The sequence below is a fragment of the Mobula birostris genome, chromosome 5, assembly GCF_030028105.1.
Source record: "Mobula birostris isolate sMobBir1 chromosome 5, sMobBir1.hap1, whole genome shotgun sequence".
NCBI classification, from domain to species: Eukaryota; Metazoa; Chordata; class Chondrichthyes; order Myliobatiformes; family Myliobatidae; genus Mobula; species Mobula birostris.
Window position 1 is genome coordinate 201,077,201 of NC_092374.1, and position 24,905 is coordinate 201,102,105.

The 24,905-nt window shown below is 45.9% G+C and overlaps 1 protein-coding gene across 1 annotated transcript in view; it reads right to left on the minus strand.

Annotated features, from left to right (window-relative positions):
- Positions 1–1,311: 1,311 nt before the first annotated feature.
- LOC140198270 (tumor necrosis factor-like) overlaps positions 1,312–24,905 on the minus strand; it is a 38,357-nt gene continuing 14,763 nt past the window's right edge. The window contains exons 2-5 of the mRNA XM_072259328.1: positions 17,374–17,410; positions 15,901–15,996; positions 11,811–11,846; positions 1,312–2,269 (exon numbers count right to left, since the gene is read on the minus strand). Of these exons, the coding sequence (XP_072115429.1) occupies positions 1,863–2,269; positions 11,811–11,846; positions 15,901–15,996; positions 17,374–17,410 (576 nt within the window). The 3' untranslated portion in view covers positions 1,312–1,862. The remainder of the gene's footprint in view (positions 2,270–11,810; positions 11,847–15,900; positions 15,997–17,373; positions 17,411–24,905) is intronic.

Genomic DNA, 24,905 nt, shown 5'->3' on the forward strand with positions numbered 1-24,905 from the left:
AAGTGCTCCTGCCTCCTGGAGGCAATTCATTGAAACCTGAAATAATTTCAGAAAACAGTGGTGACACTCAGCCGGTCAGTCAGCCTCTGTGGGGAGCTAATATTTCAGAAACACCAGTTAGTACATTCAGGGGTTGGCTCTCAAACCTGCCCCGCCATCCAAAGTGATCATGGCTGTTTTCCTGATGTGGGATCGCGACGTGAAATGTGGACGTACGCCTTTTGCCTCCATGGATACTGCTCGGCCCGTTGAGATTTTTAGTGTGTTTTAATTTAATACAGGCCCCCAGTATCCGCGACCCCTTTATTTGTTCTTTATGGCTCTCCTCAACCATTTTACGTGCTAGTTCCCCAAACATGCTCCTTTCCACGTTGGATAAAATATTTATGTCTCCACCTTTAATCTATCCAATGATTCCCTACTTTCCCTCCCTCGGAGGCAGAGAATTTCAGAGCCTCACTACCTCGAGAGAGATATTTCCACACGTCCCTATTTTCAAAAGACAGGTCCCTTCTCCAGACCCCATGTTTGTGATTCTCCCTCAAGCGGGAACAGTTTGAGGTGGGGAACTGCCTTGGGATTAGAAGCATGGAAAACCTACAGCACAGTACAGGCCCTTCGACCCACAATGCTGTGCCGAACATGTACTTACTTTAGAAGTTACCTAGGGTTACCCATAACCCTGTATTTTTCTAAGCTCCATGTACCTATCCAGGAGTCTCTTAAATGACCCTGTCATATGTGCCTCCACCAGCACCACTGGCAGCCCATTCCACACACTCATCACTCTCTGTGTAAAACAACTTACCGCTGACATCTCCTCTGTACCTACAACCCTGCACCTTAAACCTGTGCCCTCTCTTGTTGGCCGTTCCAGCCCTGGGAAAAAGCCTCTGACTATCCACAGGATCAATGCCTCTCATCATCTTATACACCTCTATCAGGGATTGAAGTCACCTTGGGAGAACTGTAACAGAGGTACTTCGACCTGAAGAATTGTTAGGTTCAGCCCCTCCACGGGGTCTAATCGACCGCGTGGGTCCGGTTCTTATTCCAGACCCTCCTTCCCAGCGTGGATTCCTGGGATGCAGGAAAATGCTGGACAGCTTTGTTCCATTTTAGAACACATCCAAAAGACCACGGAGGAATAGCCTAAACCTGCTCCTATGTTTTGTGCTCCCCGAGCGCTCTGTGGAATCCTTCTGTCGCAGCCCTTATCCCGCGGCCCCGGATGTCTTGGGTCCTCAGCCATCCAAGCCCTGGACAGCAGTTTACAGGTCCCCTTCATTCCGAGTGACCAGAACCCCTTCACTCCCCCTCCCCCACAGAAACGGGCCGAGACTCGAAAGTGCAAATTCGGTGTGCCGAAGGATCAGCCGCCGATCCGAAGAGAGTGGGACAGATTGGTGGTGACGCCCTGTCCCCACCCCTCACTCAAACCAGCACCACCACCTCCCTAACCCGATCCTCGATGACTTCCCCACGTCCTTTCCAACAAGGGAGAGATCACCCCTGCTTTAACTCCGCACACCTGATGTCCCCCACTTCAACATTAGAACACGGGTGGGATCGAGGCGGCGGTACCTGCACTCTCTGCAGAAACTAGCTTCTCCCCTGCCCTCAACACTTTCATCCCTTTAAAAAAGGGGTGGGAACTCCAAAACCAGCCAGTCTTTGAGATTCAATGTTCAAGGGGGGGTGGTTGGGGGAAGATCATAACTTGCAAATTAGCCCCTCGAAGGGGCAGTCCTTCATCGCTGTCAATGTTCACGGAGGGTGGGGCCTGGGATGGGTAAAGGGCTGTGTTTTAAAGCAGCCAGCGTCCCCTCTCTCCTTACCCGCCCCTCGGCCCACAGAGGCAGTCACTGGATTTTGAAAGCTCCGAAATAGGTCTTGTGGTATTCCATTTCAGCCCGGCTGAGGGGACTGATCTTCAGGGACAGGCGCGTGCCTTTGGCCAGCAGGAAGACGCCCCCTTGCCGGATCGACTGGTACCAAATCTTTTTGTTGGACCTCTCACAGGCTGACTGGGTTGCCTCCATGAGTTCCAGGGCATTGTGGCTAGAATGCTGCTGGTACAGAACTTTACTCTCCAGGACCTCTGAGATGTCACTGCAGTTGGGCCCCACGAACGAGACTTGGGCGTACACATAGTAATGGCCTGCCTCCAAAACGATGATGAATCCGTCTTTGTAATCCATGCCCTGGAGGCTGGATTCCATCCTGGTAGACCCCCACTTCACGGTTCTGTTGTCAAGCTGCTCTAAGGCTGGGATGAGAGGGATGAAGGTCAGACCATGGTCTCTGCAACACGACTGTCTGTGAACGTGAACAAACACACACACACACACACACCTACCTCACCGTTTACCTGCTCACCACTTGTCCCTCTATCCTTCTCTCCATTCCTACCCAGGAGAATGGGATTGAGAGGGATAATGAATCAGCTATGATCAGCTGGCAGAGCTGTCTCGATGGGCCAATTGGCCTATTTCTACTCTGATCTCTTCTGGTCTCACAATTTGCATTCCTCTCTCCTTTCCCTATCCCCCTTCCTTCTCTACATCCCTTTCCTCTTCCCTCTCTGTCCCTCACCCTCCGGCGAGGTCTTGGGTTACAATAAGATCACGTGACATTGGAACAGAATTAGCCTATGGAGTCTGTTCTATCATTCAATCTCAACCCCATTCTCCTGCCCTTAAACATTTGACACTTTTATAAATTAAATCCCATTAACCGCTGTTTCAAATATACCCACCGACTTGGCCTCCACATCCATTTGAACATATAAAATAGAACATTACAGCACTGTGCAGGCCCTGTGGCCCTGATGTTGTGCCAAACATTTAACCTACTCTCGGAACATTTCTAACCCTCCCCTCCTACATAACTCTCCATTTTTCTACCATTTATGTTCCTGTCTAAATGTAGCAATGACTTCCACAGATTCACCACACACACACACACACATCGTTCCAACCTCACTGCTTCCCCTCCTTTACTGCGAATAAGGCCATTCAGTCCATCACTATACAATCATGGCTAATTGTTTCTCAGTCTTCCCACCCTCATTCGCATAACCTTCAACGATTACCGATCAAGGACCCCTGCCTTAAAACACCCAGTGACATCGTCTCCACAGCTATCTGTGGCAATGAATTCCACAGATTCACCTCCTTGGCTGAACAAATCTCTCCTCACTTTTGTTCGAAAGGAGCATTCCTTTATTCTGAGACTGTGCTCTCTGGTTCTAGACTCTTCCATTGATGGAAACATCTTGTCCACATCCACTCTCTTGAGCCTTTCAGTATCTTGCAGGTTTCAGTGAAATCCCTCTGATCGTTCTGAACTTCATCGAATAAAAACCCAGACATCAAACACTCCTCAGAAGAAAAAGTTGAGGGTCAGAAAGCTTCTTGTTTACTTTAACAGATCTGAGGATTGCAAGGCCAACAAGTGGAGGTGGACAGGATTGTTCTTGGATGAAAGGGTGGACACGAGATCCATGCTTTATGTCTCTGGGCCTGCTCTCGCTTCAGTTTAGAAGAATAAGGGGTGTTGGGGGGTGGAGAAGCATCTCATTGAAATCTACTGACCATTGAAAGACTGAGATAGAGTGGATGTGGAGTGGATGCTTCCTTTAGAGGGAGAATCTAGGGCCAAGAGGGCACAGCCTCACAATAGAGGAACGTCCATTTAGAACAGAAATGAGGAGAAAATTCTTTAGTCAGACAGTGCCGAACCTGTGGAATTCATTATCACATACGGCTGTGGAGGCCAAGTAATTGGGTGTATTTGAAGCAGAGGTTGATAGGTTCTTCAGTAGCAAGTATGGGGAGAAAGCAGGAGAAAGAGATTGAGAGGGAAATTAATTCAGCCATGAAGAGGCAGAGCAGACTACACCGGTCGAATGGCCCAATTCTGCTCCTATATCTTATGGTCATATTATTCTCATCCCTCTGTTCTTCAGAAGGTGGGGAGAGGAAAGAGGGGAAAGGGAACCATCCTTTTATGGAATGTGCTGCAAATGTGCTATTGGAGAGAGAGTAGTGCGAGTTAGACTCTGATAATATTGATCAGCAATGTCGAGCAGCCAGGCCATGCTTTCTTCTCACTGCTGCTGACAGGCAGGTAATACAGAAGCCTGAAGACCCACATCACCAGGTTCATGAACAGCTACTTCCCAACAGCCATCAGGTTGTTGAACCTGACTACCTCAGCAACAGAACATACACCTCTTGTATTAATGTGGAATTGTCTCTGTGAAAGGATACTTCAGACCTCTTGTATTAATGTGGAATTGTCTCTGTGAAAGGACACTATAGATCTCGTGTATTAATGTGTGAATTGTCTCGGTGTGAACTTTGTTTGCACTAATGCCTGGTTTTGCACATTGCATTCTCCGACTTTTCTCTGCATACCATATATAGTCAAAGTCAAGGCCAAGTTTATTGTCACATGTATGCACAGACACAATGAAAAACCTGCAGCAGCATCACAGGGACGGGGCATCAGACACAAGTGAAACACTGATATACTGTACAAGCAAGCCCACAATTGCAACCACCACATCCATTGTAGCGAAAGTGGTGATTGTGGTCCAAAGAGCACAAGACAGCAGCAGAATTTGGCCATTTGGCCTATCATGTCTGATCCACCACTTGATCATGGTTGATTTATTTTCCCTCTCAACCCTATTCTCCTGCCTTTTTGCCATAATCTTCGACATCCTTACTAATCAAGAACCTATCAGCCCCTGGTTATACTAACCCAATGACTTGGCCTCCAGAGCTGTCTGTGGCAATAAATTCCACAGATTCACTGCCCTCTGGTAAAAGAAATTTCTCCACTTCTTTGTTCTAAAGGGACATCCTTCCATTCTGCGGCTGTGCCCTCTACTCCTCGGCTCTCCCAGTATTGGAAACATCCTTTTCATGTCCACTCTATCTCGGCCTTTCAATGTTTGATAGGTTTCAATGAAATCCTCACTAATTCTTCTGATCTCCAGTGAGTGCAGGCCCAGAGCCATCTAACAGTCCTCTGGCATTAACCTTTTTATTCCTGGGATTACTCTTAAACCTCCTCTGGATCCTCTTCAATGAAAGCATACAATTTCATAAATAATGGGACCAAAAATGCTCACAGTACTCCAATTGAAGTCCAATCCACGGCTTTTAAAGCCCCAACATTATATCTTTGTTTTTATATTGATATCCTCTCAAAATGAATGCTAACATTGCATTTCCCTTCCTTGCTACTGACACAACCAGCAAGTTAACCTTTAGGAAATCCTTCATGAGGACTCTTTGCACCTGTAGTTCTCACCCCACTTTGAAAACAGTCTACACCTTTATAGCTTCAGCCAAAGTGCATGGACACACTCTTCCTGACACTTTATTTCATCTGCCCATTTATGACCCATTGTCCCAATCTGTCCAAGTCCTTCTGCAGACTCTGTGCTTTCTCAACACCATCTGCCCTTCCACCTACTTTTGTATCATGGTGTTGTTATACTGAGGTTGTGATTAGGATTGCGAACATTGTTCCATGTAAAATTTATGTCCTCTGTGTTGTCTGTCCGTATATGCCTACTATGCTGCTGCAAGCATGGTTTTCACTACACCTGTATCTAACACGACAATAAACTTGGCTTGAAGTGGAAGTTGGCATGGAGCACAGTTCAGATTGCACCTGCAGATGGCAGTATTCCCCTGTGCCCCACACACACTATAGGAACTCAGCAAATCAGGCTGCACCAATGGACCTGAATAATCAAGAACCTATCAACCACAAACAAGACAAAATCTGCAGATGATGGAAATCCAAGCACACACACAAAATGCTGGAGGAACTCAGCAGGCCTTGCAGCATCTATGGGAAAGAGTACAGTCAACATTTCAGGCCAAGACCCTTCGGCAGAACTGGATGATCTCTACCCGAAAGGTTAACTGTACTCTTTTCCATAGATGCTACCTGGCCTGCTGAGTTTCTCCAGCATATTGCGTGGGTTGCAAGCACCTATCAACTTCCAGTTTCAATACAGCAAATGAAAATATATCCAATTCAATCTCACTTCTCTCACACCAAGTACCTTCATCTCATAGAACCATAGAAACTACAGCACAGAAACAGGCCCTTTGGCCCTTCTTGGCTGTGCCGAACCATTTTCTGCCTAGTCCCACTGACCTGCACACAGACCATATCCCTCCATACACCTCCCATCCATGTATTTGTCCAATTTATTCTTAAATGTTAAAAAAGAACCCGCATTTACCACCTTGTCTGGCAGCTCATTCCATACTCCCACCACTCTCTGCGTGAAGAAGCCCCCCCCCCCAATGTTCCCTTTAAACTTTTCCCACCTCACCCTTAACCCATGTCCTCTGGTTTTTTTCTCCCCTTGCCTCAGTGGAAAAAGCCTGCTTGCATTCACTCTATCTATACCCATCATAATTTTATATACGTCTATCAGATCTCCCCTCATTCTTCTACGCTCTAGGGAATAAAGTCCTAACCTATTCAACCTTTCTCTGTAACTGAGTTTCTCAAGTCCCGGCAACATCCTTGTAAACCTTCTCTGCACTCTTTCAACCTTATTTATATCCTTTCTGTAATTTGGTGACCAAAACTGAACACAATACTGCAGATTCGGCCTCACCAATGCCTTATACAACCTCATCATAACTTTCCAGCTCTTATACGCAATACTTCGATTAATAAAGGCCAATGTACCAAAAGCTCTCTTTATGACCCTATCTACCTGTGATGACACTTTTAGGGAATTTTGTATCTGTATTCCCAGATCCCTCTGTTCCACTGCACTCCTCAGTGCCTTACCATTAACCCTGTATGTTCTACCTTGGTTTGTCCTTCCAATGTTCTCAATCTTTGTAGACTTCTGATTGTAAACTTCAGGAGAGGGAAACCAGAGGTCCATCTTCATTGGAAGATCAGAGGAGGAGAGGGCCAGTAAGTTTAAATTCCTGGATGGCACTATCTCAGAGAATCTGTCCTGGACCCTGTCCTATCATATAAATATAATTGCCAAGAAAGAATTGCAGCACCATTACTTCCTCAGGAGTCTGTGGAGATTCAACATGTCATCGAAAGTCTTGATAAACATCTATAGATGTTTGGTGGAAGGTGCATTGACTGGTTGCATTATGGCCTGGTATGGGAAAACCAATACCTTAATGCCTTTGAACAGGAAATCCCACAAAAGTTAGTGGATTTGCTCCAGTAAATCACAGGCAAAGCAACACCCCCCTCAACCATTGAGCACACCTGCATGAAGTGTTGTAGAAAAACAGCAGCCATCAAAGATCCTCACCACCCAGGGCATGCTCTTTTCTCGTTGCTGCCATCAAGTAGAAGGCACAAGTGCCTCAGGACTCACACCACCGGGTTAGAGAACAGTTACTACCCTTCAACCATCAGGCTTTTGAACAAAAGGGGATAACCATACTCATTCCATTTCTGGTATTCCCACAACTGATGATCTCACTTTAAGGATCCTTTATCTTGTTGTTTCATGCTTTTGTTATTTATTGCTATTTATTTATATCTGTACTGTTTGTTGTTCATTGATCCTGTTTACAGTTACTGTTCTATAGATTTGCTAAGTATGCCTGCAGGATAAGGAACTTCAAAGTTTACACTGATAATAAATTTTATTTTGAACTTTGATTTAGTTCTTATATATTTATTATTTTTGTTTGTATTTGCACAGTATGCACATTGTTTGTAGCTCTCCTGTGTGAATTTTCATTGACTCTGTTGTATTTACTGTCAACGCCTGGGTGTATATGATATATATGTACTTTGATGATAGATTTACTTTCAAATTTGAACCTTTGTGCAGCACAGTTGGCTCGCTGATCTTTTAAATCCTGGGCCAATTTGCATGTGGTTAATGTAACAATACAGAGATTACTACCTTTTCAGTTGGGCATTTTAAATTATTCCCTAGCAGCTCGAACTCAATCAGCAAAATCTACTTCCTTGTTCTTCCTACGTTGTTCGTAGCCACATTGACCACAATAAACCAGCTCTTTCCCCTCCCACATGTACTAAGATCATGCCTTGCATGCCATCCATACTGATCAATTCAGTATAACTTTGCATTAAGGTAGTACGAGGTTAAACAATAACAGAATGCAGAATAAGGTGTTACAGAGAAAGTGCAATGCAGGCAGGCACGATTCACGTTTACTTATCATAACATACAATGAAATGTGTTGTATGCGTTAACAACCAACACACCTGAGGATGTGCTGGGGGCTGCCTGCACGTGTCAATGTTTAAACTTGGACAGGTAGATGGACATGAGTAAAAGATGAGAGAGCTGCATGGTTACTAAACCCACAAACACATTCCTCAACAGCCCAGTTGGAACTCCGACCCTAGAAGGACTAGCCCAGATGGGCACCTTGGTCAGTATGGTTGAGTTGAGCAGAAGGGCCTGTTTCTGTTTTGAATGACTATATACATTCAGTGGCCACCTCCTGTACCTAATAAAGTCACCACTCAGTATGCGTTTGTGGCCTTTTGCTGCTGCAGCCTATCCACGTCAAGGCTTGATGCACTGTACATTCATTCATTCTGCACACCACTGTTATTACAAGTGGTTATTTCAGTTACTGACACTTTTCTGTCAGCCTGAACCAATCTGACCATTCTCCTCCGACCTCTCTCATTATCCACATAACTACCACTCACTGGATGTTTTTGTGTTTGCCACCATTCTATGCAAACTCTACAGACTGTTGTGCATGAAAATCCCAGGAGATCAGCAGTTTTTGAAATACTCCAAACATTCCATCTGGCACCAACAATCATTTCCATGGTCAAAGTCACTTAGATCACATTCCTTCCCCATTCCAATGTCTGGTCTGAACAATAACTGAGCCTGTCGACCTTGTCTGCATGCTTTTATGCACTGAGTTGCAGGCAGATGATTGGCTGATTAGATATTTGCATTAACAAACAGGAGTACAGGTGCACCTATAAAAGTGGCCACGCTGTGTATGTATAGCTCTGTATAAGCTGGGAGGATCTATCACCTGTAAAATATTTTGAATTTTTAAGTTTATTATAAGTAGAACATAGTACAGTACAGTACAGGGCCTTCAGCTCACAATTTGGGTTGACCCTCTAGCCTAATCCAAGATCAATCTAACCCTTCCCTCCCCTGTGTAGGTGATCATGGTCTTTCCATGATCATGATTATTCTTGGCAAATTTTTCTACATTAGTGTTACCATTGCCTTCTTCTTGGCAGTGCCTTTACAAAAATGGGTGACCCCAGCCATTATCAATACCCTTCAGAGATTGTCTGTGGTGGCATAACCAGAACTTATGATCTGCACCAGCTGCTCATACCTGCTCCCATGGCTTCACTTGACCCAATCAATGGGGAGGGGTTAAGCAGGTGACCCTTACTCAAGGGTCACCTGCAGGCTAGCGGAGAAAAGGAATGCTTTCCATCTCCTTTGGTAGAGATGTAGCCCCACCCTGTCACATTCCCTCCTCTGGAGCCCTCAGTTTTTCTTTCCTCCATGTACCAATCTGAAAGGCTCTTAAATATCCCTAATGTATCTGACTATCACCACCTTTGGTAGCATGTTTCATGCATGTACCACTTTCTGTGTAAAACAGAGAGACACACAGAAGTGTAGCAGTTAGAGCAGTGCTTTAAGATCAGGGTTTGATTCCCATGAGTGTCTGTAAGGAGTTTGTATATTCTCCCCATGACTGTGTGGGTTTCCTCTGTGTGCTCTTTAAGTTTCCTTTCACATTCTGAAAACATACGGTCAGGGTCAGTGCATCGTGGGTGCTGGAAGTGTGGGGATAAATGAGCTCTGCCCAGAACAATCCTGGCTGATTTGATTTGCTATAAGTGACACATTTCACTGTATGTTTCAATGTGCATGTGACAAATAATCTCTCTTTTAAAAAATAAACTGTCTGACATCCCGCAATTCTTTCCTCCAAACAGCTTAAAATTCTGCCCCCTCATATTAGCCATTTTCACTTCGGGTTAAAAGGCACTGGCTGTCCACTCTGTCTGTGCCTCATATCTCCATCAAGTCATCTGTCACCTTCCTTCACTCCAAAGAGAAATGTCCTAGCTAACTTGACCCATCTTCAAAAGACATGCTCTCTAATCCAGACAGCATCCTGGTAAATCTCCACTGCACCCTCTCTAAAGCTTTCACAGCCCCCCTACAAGTAACAAGTTGAGTGCTATTAAGAAATTATTTGGCTCACTCGTGCCTTTGAGAAAGGAGATTTTGCTATTTTTAATCCAGACCTTGTCTAACTCCACACCCATATTTGTCTCATAACTGCCCCCCTTGCAGTGTACAAGCAGGTATTAAGTATGACTGAAACTGAAGGCAGCTCTGCAATACCTTCTCAAGAGGCAAAAAAAAAGTCAGTCTTTGCGAATGATGCCCACTTTGTTTGGGAATGTAGAACAAAATAGCGCAGGAATATGCCCTGTGGTTCTTGATTTTGTGCCAAAATCACCCTTCCAAGGTTGTGGTAGAGGCATTTAAGAGACTCTTAGATAGGCACTTGGATGATAGAAAAATAGATGGCAATGTGGGAGGGATGGGTTAGATTGATCTCACAGTAGGTTAAAACGTCTTGGGCTGAAGAGTCTATTCTAAATAACTGAATTCGCAATCAAATGTTCAATTAAACTGATCTCTTTTCAAAGTCAAGTTTATTACCAGCGATAACATTTACTTCCCCGAGATTCATTTCATTGCAGACAGTTACAGAAAAATAAAGAATTAAAAAAGAATTTACCAAACTATATAATAAACAAAGAACCAATGTGCAAAAGATAAGCAGTTCAAAGAAACACAAAAATAATACTGAGTAATAACTTGAGTTGTTGGGTCTTTGAAAGTGAGTCTGTAGGCTGTAAAACTAGTTTAGTGTTGTGGTGAGTGAAGTTATCCACGCTGGTTCAGGAGCCTGATGATTGTAGGGTAATAACTGTTGTGAACCTGGTGGGGTGGGACTCGAGGCCCCTGTACCTCCTGCCCGAAGGCAGTAGTGGGAAAAGAGCACGACCTGGATGCTGGGGGTCCTTAATGATGGACTCTACTTTCTTCTGCCTATAATATGTCCTTTTCTTTTCATTCCATGCAGATTCATGTGACTATCTAACATCCTTTTGAATTCCTCTATGATACCTGCCTCTACCACACCCCTGGCAGCACATTCCAGACACACAACACTTTCTATCAGAAACTTTCCCAACACGTCTCCTTTGAACTCATCTCCTCTCACCTTAAATTCATACCCTCTAATATTAGGCATTAAAATGATACTGTCTGTCTGTCCTATCTATGCTTCTCAATCTTATAAACTTTTATCAGGTCTCCCCTCAACCTCTTCTGCTCCAGGAAAAAACAGCCCAAGTTTGTCCAACCTCTCATCACATTCTCCCTCATCCAAGCAGTATTCTGGTGAGCCCCATTTGCACCCTCTCCAAAACCTTAATCGTTAAAACTTCCATGTAATGGGTGGTGTTCTGTTAGGGGACTGTCCCTCCACCACAAAACGCCAAAAATTCTGTGCCTGGCAGAGTGGGAAAGTCCTGCAGAATCCACCTTCTCCTGCACCTAGAAATTTCATGAGCCCAGAGGCGAGGTGAGGGTGTTTGTGGTGTATGTGGGCTGCAGGGAGAGCGGGATGTGGGTTCTGGGTGTGTTATGGGCTGTGGGGTGGTGGAGGGGTGGAAGACAGACTGTGACATGATCTACGAGGAGAGCCGGTGTGATGCAGATTACTTACCTATAATATGAGCAATCGGCAGCTTTCTTGTGGGATCTGCGGAACGAAACAGGGTGCTGAAATTAGAGCGACAGATGCTTTCCACCCCATTAGCCCACAATAAGCTACTGCGAAAGGATCAATGCATAAATATTTGTCCAGGTTCCACCATCCCTCCCGGTACGCGACATAATTCATTGCATAGCATGTGGAGCCTTGTACACAGGGCTGGATCCACGGGAAATTCCAAAATCCCACCACTTTGACATTCCCAGTGACACACACTCTGTATGGACGTTTGAAATTTGGCGTGATCCTCACCAAACATTTACAGATTAATCATAGGAAGCATCCTATCCAGATGCATCGGCTCTTGATGAGGCAGCTACTCTGCCTGTGGTCACAAGAAGCTGCGGAGAATTGCGGACATGGCCCAGCAGAAAGAAACTATCCACTGCCCGTCGACACTTTCTACTGCTGTCAAGAAAGCAACCAAAAAAGTCACCCTGGAAAATCCTTTCTTCTCTCCTGTCTCAGTGGGCAGAAGATCTATTTTTTTTACTCTTGAAAAGACACACCACTAGTCTCAATGACAACTTCTATCCCTCTGTTGAATGGACCGCTCATTCACTAGGAGATGTATTCATTTCTTTATTGAGATACATGGCGCAACAGATTGTGGGAGGATTGATTTATCTATTTATCTATTGATTGATTGATTGATACAGTGTGGAACATGCTCTCTCATTGGCTTTGACTTCTCTTGTACGTCTCTTGTACTTCTCTGACTTCTCAACCAATTTCCCTCGGGATCAATAAAGTATGACTATGACTATGACTCTTGTCAGCCACAGCTGCAGCATCTTTCCTTTAGTATACTTCATCCTCTTTGGGATAAACATGTCCTACGCCTTCTAAATTGCTCCCAGAAATTCCAGTCATTGCTGTTCTGCCATCATCCCTGCCAGGGTTATTTTTCCAATCAATATTGGCCAACTCCTCTCTCATGCCTCTAATTCCCTTTACATCACTGTGGTACTGATACAACTGACTTTAGCTTCTCCTCAAATTTCAGGGTGAATTCGATCACAGTATGATCACTGGATCCCAAGCATTTTTTTTTACTTTAAGCTATCTAATCAATCCTGGTTCATTGCACAACCCTCAATCCAGAATAGCTGAAACCTTGGTCTGCTTAACCACGAGCTGCTTTAAAAAAACATCTCTTAGGCTTGGGATCCAGCAGGTGTGTAAAAAGGTCCTGTAGGATTAATGGGGAGCCAAGCCATCCCAACCACAATTTATTCCAGCTGCAACCATCCGGGAAGCAGTACTGCAACGTAAAAAGCCAGGACTAACGGGCTCCGGGACAGCTTCTTCCACCAGGCCATCAGACTGATGAACTCATGCTGACTCGAGCATGCCTGTTCTATTTATTATAAATTACTTTGATTGCACATTGCCCATTTAGATGGAGACGTAACGTAAAGATTTTTACTCCTCATGTATGTGAAGGATGTAAGAAATAAAGTCAATTCAATTCAATGACTATCATCACATTGCCCTTTTGACATGCATTTGCTGTCTCCATTTTGTAATTTGTAGACCACATCTTTACAACTATTTGGGGGTCAGTATACAACTCTCAACAGGGTCTTTTTACCCTTGCAGTTCCTTAGCTATATCCATGATGACTCAACACCTTCTGACCCCATGTCACCACTTTTAATTGATTTGATTTCATTTGTTTACCAATAGAGACACACTTCCCCCTCTGCCTACCCTTTCGATACAATGTGTATCCTTGGACATTAAACTCCCAGCTATAATCTTCTTTTCGCCATGATTCACTGGTATCCACAATGTCACGCATGCCAATCTGTAACTGTGCTACAAGTTCATCTACCTTATTCTGTATACTGTGCACATTCAAATATAACACCTTCAGCCTTGTATTCACTTTGTTCAGTTCTGTCTACCTTTTACATTGCAACTCATCCTGTTGTCTGCAATTTCCCCCTTATCATCAGCCTCTCCTTGCTAGGAGTCTCACGACACACAGCCTCTGTTTGTAAACCAACTCTGGTTCCCATCACGCTGCCAAATGAGTTTAAACCACACACCCCCACCCCATCAAACAGCTCCAGTAAACCTCCCTGCAAGGAAATTGGTCCCCCTTGAGTTCAGGCATACCCATCTCTTTTGTACAGATCATACCTTCCCCAGAAGAGATGCCAATGATCCAGAGATCTGAACCCCTGCCCCCTGTACCAGTTCTTTAGACAGACAGTTTCTGCCAAATCGTCCTATTCTTGCCCCCTCTAATGCAGAGATTACTACCCTGGAGGTTCTGTTTTTCACCTTTCTCCCCAACACCCTAAAATCTTTCTTCAGGACCTCCTCACCTCTCCTACTAGGTCATTGGTGCCACTATGCACCAAGACTTCTGGCTGCTCACCCTCCTCCTTCAGAATACCATGGATCCGATCTGAGACATCCCTGCTTCTGGCAACATACCATCCGAGTGTCTCTATTGTGCTCACAGAATCTTGTCTCCGTTCCTCTGATTATGGAATCTCCTTTTACCACTGCAATCCTCCTCCCCTCTCTTCTGAGCCACAACACCACACTCATTGCCCGAGGCCCAGTTGCTGTGGCTCCCTATGGCAGGTCGCACTCCTCAATGGCATCCAAGGTGGTATGCATATTATTGAGGGGAATGGCCACGGGGGTACTATGCACCGGATTCCCATTTCCCTTCCTTCTATCAGTCACCCAATTACCTGCTTCCTGAAAACCAGGGGTGACTACTTCCCCGTAGTTCCTGTCTATCACCTCCTCATTCTCCCGTATGAGCGGTAGGTCATCAAGCTGCAGCTCCAGTTCCTTAGAACGTTCCCTGAGGAGCTGCAGCTGGTCTCCAAGAGTTCCTAGAACTCTCACACAAAACAAAACCCCGCTCTCGGAGCCATTCTAAATGCACAGGTATCCCCCAACAGACAAGGAATGAGGAATCAAGAAGGAAAAGAGAAACGTACCAGATACTTAACTTGCTCAAGCCCGATGAGCCAAAGCCACTGCAACACTGACACACTCACAACAATGGCCACTCCGCTTGCACCTGCCTTATTTTTATTCACCGTCCCTAATGAATCCTGCTCAGAGACTGGTCAAAGTCCAACTCTGAAAAAACCGCCGTGAAGCGCCACCTTTTTAATCTTGAGTGTGAATCTAAGTGCTCTCACTTGGTGATTGGCCGCAGTACAACTCCTCTCCTGCCTCTGTAACCTTTGATGCCTTTACTAACCAGGAACCCACAGACTTCTGAAAAAGGATCTAGTGCTTTCCCAGCGTACGGGATCAATAAACACCCCCACCAACATTTCAAGGACAAGCTCTACCATCTTCTTCATATCGGTTATAATCGATACCTGTACCCAGATGGAAGCCCGAGGAGAGTTTATTCGTCTGTCAAACTCTGCTTTAAAGACACCCAATGACTTGGCCTCCACAGCGGCCTGTGTCAATGAATTAATTCCACAGATTGACTGCCCTCTGGTTAAAGAAATTCCTCCTCGCCGCTGTTCTAAGAAGGCATCCTTCTATTCTGAGTCAGTGCTTTCTGCTGAACTATTGAAAGCAGCCCCTCCACATCCACTCTATCTAAGCCTTTTTCATTCTTCTATACTCCAGCAAGTAAAGGCACAGAGACATCCAACCCTCCTCATAGTTAACATTTTTGTTACCGAACCTCCTCTCCATTGCCTGGATATGGGGCCCAAAACTGCTCACGATAAGCTAAATGTGTTCTGAACAATACTTTATCAAGACTCAGCATTACATCCTTGCCTTTGTGTTCTGGTCCTCTTGAGGAGAGAGGGGTCAGTGAGGCACTGCGGTTGCTGGAGGCTGTGGGGTAACCTGACCTGAGGGTGGGGGTGTGTCATTCATGATCTATACTCTTCAGTCCCAGAGGGAAGAGCAGCAGCTCCTCTTCCTGCAACGTCCTGTCCTGCCGGGCCCAGGCAGACCCCTGAACTCTGGGGAGGGGCGGTTCTGCCCCACATCCCTGCTTTGTGCCTGGGCTCTGGCTGCTGATCATCATGCTTACCTCCTTTGTATGGGTCCGTCCTGTGCGGAGGCTGACTGCCTGCTGGGGTAGGGAGAGTGAACTGCTGTCCGGTGTGATTGGCTTCATCTGTCCCACCTGTAACGGAGAGGGTGAGTCAATGATGTGGACCCAATGGGGGAGCTCCATCAGCAAGATCCCCAGAGCGTAATGGGTGTGATCCATGGCACAGCAAGATCCCAGAGGGGTGAGATTTCAGAAGAGGGTAGGTGGACTGGGTGTGAAATACAAAACAAGATCACATGGGGAAGTAGGGTGCACAGCATGATCCCAAGATTTGAACTGCTGCACGGCGAAGTCTTGGAGAGGGAACTGGTGCAGGGACAGTGTGAGCTATGCAGCAAGGTCCCACAGGGTGTGAAAATTTGGTCAGCAAGATCCTTGGAGCAGGATGGAATAATGCACAGAAAGATTCCAGAAGAGGTAGGGACAGCATGTGACAGACTGGACGGATTCATCCAGTGGGAGTGGGGAGAGGGAACCTGTTTACCAATGAAAAGCAAGTTCCTGGGAGAGTTAGGATGGTGGGTAACTTACTGCCCCAGTAGATCTGGGGATGTGGCGTGACGGGCAGCAGGGATGGTGTGTGGCCTAATGTGCAGCAGTATCCCAGGGGGTTGATCTGACATCAGGTATCCTGGTGCTCTGGGTGCCCAGGATGTGGCCTGCTAAGTAGCTGGTTCCCAGCGGCAGGGACATACCCCAGAAGCAGGGAGTGGACTTGATGTGAAATTCAATGCAAGGTTTCGCTGAGGAACAGAGTGTGAACTACTGCACAACAAGATCCTGGATAAGACAGGGTTTTGAACTACTGTCTGAGTGTGAGGTGTTCTGCTGTGAGAGGGGCCTGTGCATGCCTAGATGTGCATTTTAAATGCCAGCTCTGTTCTGTCCGAATAAATGCTGTTTTGTTGTCCTAAGTAAATATTGGTGGGTTGCTGTCTCTCTGTCTCATCAAGTTGGGTCTGAGAACCTATTCTTTCCATGAAACATTTTGGCGTCATCGGCAGGATCCCAAGTGGGAGCAAAACAATACAGCCAACACTGCATGGCAAGATCCAGAGGAAAGGACAATCTGTGGTGCAGAGCGGAGGAAATGGCAGGGGCTGAAGCACAGCAGCACTCCGCAGCCAGGTCCCAGAGTGGTAGGGCAATGGGTGACACAACACAGCCAGATCCCACAGTAGGAAGTTCAGGGGTGCCGCTGCACAGCAAGATCCCAGAGCGGGAAGAACAGTGGGTAACTCACAGCACAGCAAGATCCCAGAGCAGGAAGCACACAAGGATAGCAAGATCCCAGTGAGGGCTGGACAACGGGGAACTTGTTACACAGCAAGATCCCAGAGCAGAACAGCGGCACATGACCCAAAGCTTTCTCCTGATTCACAGCCGGAGAAGACCTTGCACATGAAGCAAAAAAATAAATAAGCAGAGGGAGGCTGGGCAACAACTTACCTTCCAAAGGCCTGTTGTCAGAGTGTGGCTTGCAGTCCTGCAATGGGGAGACACCCAATTATTGGCATGGAGATACATGGTGCTATGGAATAGCAATGGCTTGGTGACATTGCCCCACCTTTTCCATTCAACCCCCGTCACAAGACACGGGATTGGTCATCCCACCCCAGAACTGTACACCGAGCACTTCCATAGCCCAAGGGTGAGAACGATTAACAACAGGGTGGAGCAGTAAAGCTGGAGCCTCAGTGATTGCAGAGGGAGGGAGACAATGGACAACTGGAGAGAGAGAGATAATGGTAGTGAAAGATGAGAGAGACAGACAGATGGAGACTAGTGGAAGATTGGAGAGAGAGAGAGAGAGAGAGAGGGAGATCAATGTAGTGGAAGATGAGAGAGACAGCCAGAGACTAGTGGAAGATTGGGGGGGAGAGAGAGATCAATGTAGTGGAATACTGTTGAGGTGGAAGGTGATATTGGGAGATTGCAGAGAGGGATGGGAAGCTGGAAACTGGAGACAGAAGTCAGTGAATGACTGGATGGAGGGCTGGAGATACTGAAAGATTATAATGGTGGAAAGAGTTCAGAGAAGATTTAAAGATTAGCTTTATTTGTCACATGTAGATCGAGACGTACAATCAAATGCATTGATTGGGTCAATAACAAACAGTCCAAGGATGTGTTAGGAGCACCTTGCAAGTGTTGCCATGCTTCTGGCACCTACAAAGCATGCCCAGAACTCAATAACCCTCACCCATACGTCTTTGGAATGTGGGAGGAAACAGAAGCTCCTGGGGGAAGCCCACATGGTGATGGGAAAGATGTAGAAACACCTTACAGACAGTGGTGTGAATCGACCCCCATTGCTGGCAGTGTATAACACTGGGTTAACCGCTATGCTAAGGTGCCACCTTTACAATGATCCTCCAAAATATGAAGGCTTGAGTTATGGAGGTTGGATAGCCTGGGACTTAGAGTTGTTTTTTTTTCATGTTACAAGTACTGAGGTACAGTGAAAAGCTCGTCTTGCATGCTGTTCCTACGGAACAAATCTTTACACAATGTATTGAGGTAGAACATGATAAAATAATAACAATGCAGAGTAAAGTGTAGCAGATACTGAGAAAGGGCAATGCAGGTAAACAAGGTGCACAATCATAACAAGGTAGATTGTCAGCTGAAGAGTCTTCACTTGAGAATCTTGCTTTCCTTGGAGTGCAGGAGACTGAAGGATAACCTTAGAGAAGTGTATAAGATCATAGGGCCATAGATTGGATGAATGCACAGGCTTTATCCCAGGGAAAAAAACAAACAAACAGGGCAAAGGTTAAGGTGAGCAGGGAAGGATTTAAAAAGGGATTGAGGGGCAACAGATTCACTCAGAGGGAGGAGTATGACTATAACTCCAGCCTGTCCTGTACACAACCCCAGTCCGGCCAGCGTGTGACCTCAACAGACCTGCAAGAGGCTTTTCGCTACTGCTAAAGGTGGTTTGAATCTGAATCAAACTGCGTGAGTGGAAGCGGATAGCATGACAACATTTAAGAGTTATCTGGATGAATATAGACCTCAGAATCTACCTCACATTGTCCTAGCACCTTATTGTTTCCCTGCAGTGCACTTTCTCTGTAACTGGAACACTATTCTGCATTCTGTTACTGGTTTTTCATTGTACTACCTCGATGCACTGATGGGATGAACTGATCCATATAGACGGCTTTGAGAAGAAGTTTCTCACTGTACCTCAGCTCGTGACAATATTAAACCAATTTACCTATTTATATGGTTAACGACCAAGTCCTGATGGAAACTTGTGTTAGATCAATCCTGAGTCCAACAATTAATGCAAACACAAAGAAGGCATGCTAGTGGCTATATTTCGTTAGGAATTTCAGGAGATATTGTATGTCACTAAAGACTCTTGCAATTTACCGTGGAGATCATTCTGGCTGGTTGCATCACCATCTGGGATGGAGACACCAATGCACAGGATTTTAAGAGGCTTCAGAGAGTTGTACACTCAGCCAAATTCATTAGGGCTACACCCTCTCCACCACTGAGTACATCTTCCCAATGGCAGTGCCTCATGGACGTGGCATCCATCGTAAGGACCCTCACCATCTGGGATGTGCTTTCTTCACATCAGGGGAAAAGAAGTACTGGAGGCTGAAGAGCCGTACTCAGCATTTTAGGAACAGCTTCTTCCCCTCTGCTCTCAAACTTCTGAATGGGATATAACCCCATTAACACTACCTCTCTGTTCCTCTTTTGAACTCAATTTTTTTTCCACTGTAACTTATAGTAATTTGTTATTTCTGCACTGCACCACTGCCACAAAACTACACACTTCACAAAATACGTCAGTGACAATAAACCTGATTCTAATGGCGATAAATGTGAGGAACCTGGTATTGATGGTCAGCAGGGAGATTGAAGAGCCCCTTTCTGTGCTGTACTACTGCGTGCCTCTGCGGCAACACCTCCATGTGAAATGGAGGGAATTGAAAAGGGGCACCACAGTAATAGCAGTTAGCACATAGCTGTTACAGCTCGGGGCATCCTGGAGCTCGGAGTCTGATTCCGGCGCTGTTCTGTAAGGAGGCTCTGTATGTCCTCCCCATGGAATGCACGGGATTTCCCAGGTGCTGCAGTTTCCTCCCACGGTCGGTAGGTTAACTGGTCATTGTAAATAGTCCTGTGATTAGATTAGCTTGAATTGGGGTTTTGGAGCATCATGGCTCGCAGGGCCAGAGCCGCCTGTTCCACGCTGTATCACAAAATAAATAAAGAAACCCAAGCCTTGCAAAACTCAAACCTGCATCAAAACCTGTCTCATTTCAGTTTGGAGGCCAGGCTGAACACTGGGAGCTGGCCAGTGATTTAGATGGAAGGGGCTCGTCCAAAGGAAATGTCCCTCCAACAGTCAGTCATGCAGGGGAAACCCCGAGACTGCCGAGGATCTTAATCAGAGACAGCGAGTATAAGTGCTTGATGTACATTCCCTTGTGAAGTTCCTTGCACTCCCACACAAGTTTCAGTTGAACGTAGAGACATGCTGCCAATTTTGAGTGGATTTTTTTTATCAGAAATGGAATATAGTTTTAACTGCCACTCAGGAACTCCCAGCACGCTGGCCAGTACAATTGAAACTAACAGAGAAGGCTACAGAAAGTAGTAGACACAACCCAGCCCAGCACAGGCAGAGCCCTCCCCACTCCTGAACACATCTACAAGCAGCACTGCCACAAGTAAGTAGCGTCCATCATCAAGGACCCCCACCATCCGGGCCATGCTCTCCTCTCATCACCAGCATCAGGCAGGGGTCCCACACCACCAGGTCCAGGAACATTTATTACCCTATACCCATCAGGCTCTTGAACCAGCATGGATAGCTTCACTCAGCGCAACTGACTGTGTGACCTACAGATGCACTGTCAAAGATTCTACCACTCTCATTCTCAGTATTATTATTATTTTTGTTGTGTGTACAACTTGTCTTCTTTTGAACATTGGTTGTTTGCCAGTCTTTGTTGGTGTATAGATCTTTGTAACTTCTATCACATTTTATTTTACTGTAAATGCCTGCAAGACAATGAATCTCAAGGTAGTACTGTATATGGTAACCTATAAGCACTCTGATAACAAATGTGACTTTGAACATGCCCCTTTACCAGCGGATGGGGTCCACTGACAGACTCTGCAGGAACCTCCACTGGAATAGGGCTGATATATCCTGAGAGCAATCTTTGCACTAATAATTGTGCATCGCTGTCAAAGTTCACTCAGGCACTCCCAAAATCGAGACCCAAATTGTTCTCCCTTCCTGGGAAGTTGTCCTGTCACCAGATACCGGCTCCCTCAGTCTGAGCCAGCAGTGGTCAGCATCCACCCGTCCCTCAGAGTCCTGAGCACTACACAGAGGCCTCATTCTTTCTGCAAGTCTGGGGCCAATTGGCTTCAAGTTCAAGTTCATTGTCATTCAACTGTGTACATCTACACTGCCAAACGTAACAACTTTCCTCCAGACCAAGGCGCACAATACAGTACATACTCACACTCAACACAAAGTAATATCACCACAAATAAATTAACAAATAATAACATGTATCCAGAGAAGCCGCCACCTCTTCCCATCGCGCAACCCCCACCGCCCTTCCCAAGTCTCAGGAATCAACATCTACACTCAAAGGTGTTGGCGGAACTCAGCAGGTCGGGGAACATCTGTGGGGGGAAGTGGACAGTCACCACCCTTGTGTCTCTGGGTAACAGCATCTACCCAAGGTACTTGCCTCTGTTGGACCTTAGAAAGTGAGGTGGCTATTCTCACCCTGTAATAAACTTGAACCTCGTATCCCACCTTGAGGGAACATATCACTTCCATCCGAACTATTTTGCGTTGGCTTCCTGTATCTTTTTAAATTGGTTTTAAAGTTCTCTTACTTGCAAATCCCGAAAACCTTTCTACAGCTTGAAAAACCTCGAGTCCTATGAGGAACACATTAAACGGCACCAATACTGGCACACCAACACGGCCCCTGCCTCCCCCAGCAGAGATCTGCTCGACGACCCCACCTCGCTCCTCCCGGGCTTTGCTACAGCTACCAGAAAAAAAACTGGACAGCTGCAAATAGACTCAGAAGTGGACATGCTAAAACAGCGCAAACACTACACCGAGGGGGCGCCAGACGAACCCAGCTTGCCGCTGTGGTGCCCAAACCCAGGAACATCCTCTGCCTAGCCAAACATGGCCTCTCACCAAGATCTGAGACGGCTTTGCTGCAGACCTTTGATGCGGCCATGAGCTGACAAAAATCTATTTGAAGTGTGAAGAGAAAAACCGCTGCCATTAGAAACAACAACAAAACATCCTCAGCAGCATTAAGAAATACTGCATATTCCCATCGACCCTAACCAATTTCTATTGATGCACCATTCTGTCTGAATGCATAACGGCTTGGTGTGGCAACTTCTCTGCATGTGACCGCAGAGAGCAGCTAACACTGCTCTTCACAGCACAGGAACTAGCCTCTATGGACTCTGTCTACTCTTTTTGCTGCCTCTGAAAGAGCTTTGATGCACAGAGGAATCCCGGGGTCTTGGAGGCAAAGACATGCTTTCCTCCGCTGATCGGGCACTGAGTGGAAGAGTCAGGAGTCACTTTGCAACCTTGGTTAAGCCGCACTTGAAGTACTGTGTACAGTTCTGGTTGCCCCATTACAGGAAGAATGTGTCGGCTTTGGAGAGAACTTTAGCAGGGTTCTGCCTGGATTAAAGGGCATGGAGAGGATAGACAAACCTGGAAACCTGGGTTGTTTCTCTGGAGTTTCAGAAGCTGAGGGGAAACCTGACAGAAGTCTATAAAATTTTGGCGGTGGAGATGAAGTAGACATTCAGAATCTTTTCCCCGGAGCAGAAACATTAAGAATTTAGAGGACGCACATTTAAGGTGAGAGGGGGAAGTGTAAAGGAGATATGCATGGCAGAGAGTGAGGGCTCCCAGAACACATGGCCAGGAATGTGTTGGAAGCAGATACAATAGTGGAGTTAAAGAGGCTGTTCAGTAGACACATGAATATCCAGGGATGGAGAGATACAGGTGGCAGGGTGGAGATATATCTCTAACAAGGGAGGTGTAAGGTGCTCCTTCCCTCTGCTAGCCTGCAGGTCACCTTTGGGCAAGCTGTAGCATGTGCTTAGTGCCTCTCCCCCGATCAGACTCATGTGAAGCCATGGGAGCAGGTGGTGGATGGTCGAATGAGCAGCCGGTGCAGATCACAAGTCCTGACTATGCAACCACTGATGCCAGGCAAACAATCTCTGAATAGTACTGAGAATGGCTGGGTTCACCAGTCTTGTAGAGAAACTGCCCAGAAGGCATTGGCAAATGACTAACATAGAAAAAATTGCCAAGAACCGTCTTGATCATGGTAAGACCATGATCGCCCAATTCATGCAACACGGCACATAATGACGATGGCAGCACGGTAACAGGCCCTTCCAGCCCAATAAGCCTGCACTGCCCAATTACACGCATGTGATCAATTAACCTACTAGTACATCTTTGGAATGTGGGAGGAAATCAGAGCACACGGAGGAAACCCACGCAGTGACAGGGAGAATGTATAATCTCCTTACAGACAGCAGTGGGAATTGACCCAAGTGGCTGATGTTGTAGGAGCACTATGCTGACTGCTACACCAGCATGCAGATGTTGATAACGTACCTCAGCCAGGGAATTCCATTCACAAAGTGAAACAACTACTTCTGCGACTCTGACCCACACAACTGCACATTGCTCAATTCCTCTGAGGAGTTTCTTCAGCATTGTTCTCTGCCAAACAGTAATCTTTATTGATGGATAAGGAGGAAGTATTAACCATAATTATGTTAAGCCACATTTTTTTCCAGTAGCTTACTGTTGTTAAAGATTAGCCTCATTTGTCACATGTACATCAGAAGATCGAAGCATACAGTGAAATGTGTCATTTGTGTCAACAACCAACACAGTCCAAAGATTAGACAACCGGAAAGTAGCATCATGCTTTCTGCACCAACAAAGTGCCTGGAGCATCCAGAGAACCATAGAACCATAGAAACTACAGCACAGAAACAGGCCTTTTGGCCCTTCTTGGCTGTGCTGAACCATTTTCTGCCTAGTCCCACTGACCTGCACACGGACCATATCCCTCCATACACCTCCCATGAAAACCCGTGTGGTCACGGAGAGAGCGGACAAACTCCAAGGACAGCGACAGGACTTGAACCCGTGTTGGTGGGGCTGCAATAGCATTACGCTAACCTCTATGCTACTGTGCCGACCCAAACTACTGGGGTGTATTGTCTGTTGTATGTTCTCCGTGTCTCAGAGACAAAACCACAGATGGGACCTCTTTGCAATCTTAGCTCTCACTGAGCTGGAAACTCCCTGCACTATAGAACATGGGACAGGAGCATCCTGGTGAGATAGTTCTTTTGGGTTTAATTTTCCAAAACTCCCCAAGTCTGGGGAAGATTCCACTGGAGAGGAAAATAACGTTTCTTTTTTTATGAAAAAAAGGAAACAGAAAGCAGGAAACAGTTATCTTAACACAAACCTTCAAGAAATAATTTTAAGCCATTAAAAACACTGTGCTGAACTTTTAACCTACTCTAAGATTAATCTAACCCATTCCCCCTACAAAGCCCCCAATTTTTCTCTCCTCCATGTGCTGTCTAGCAACTTCTTAAGCGTCCCTAACGTAACTGCCTCTCTCACCACTCTCTGTAAAACACTTACCTCTCACATCACCCCTGTACTTTTGTACAGTCACCTTAACATTATAAGACCATGAGACCATAAGTTCATAACATCTATGAACAGAACCAGGCCACTTGGTCCATCGAGTCTGGTCTGCCATTTCAGCATGGCCGATCCATTTTTCCTCTCAGCCCCAATCTCCTGCCTTTCCTCCATATCCCTTCATGCCCTGACTAATCAAGAATCTATCTGCCTTAAAGATGCGTAAACATCTGGCCTCCACAGCTGCTGAATT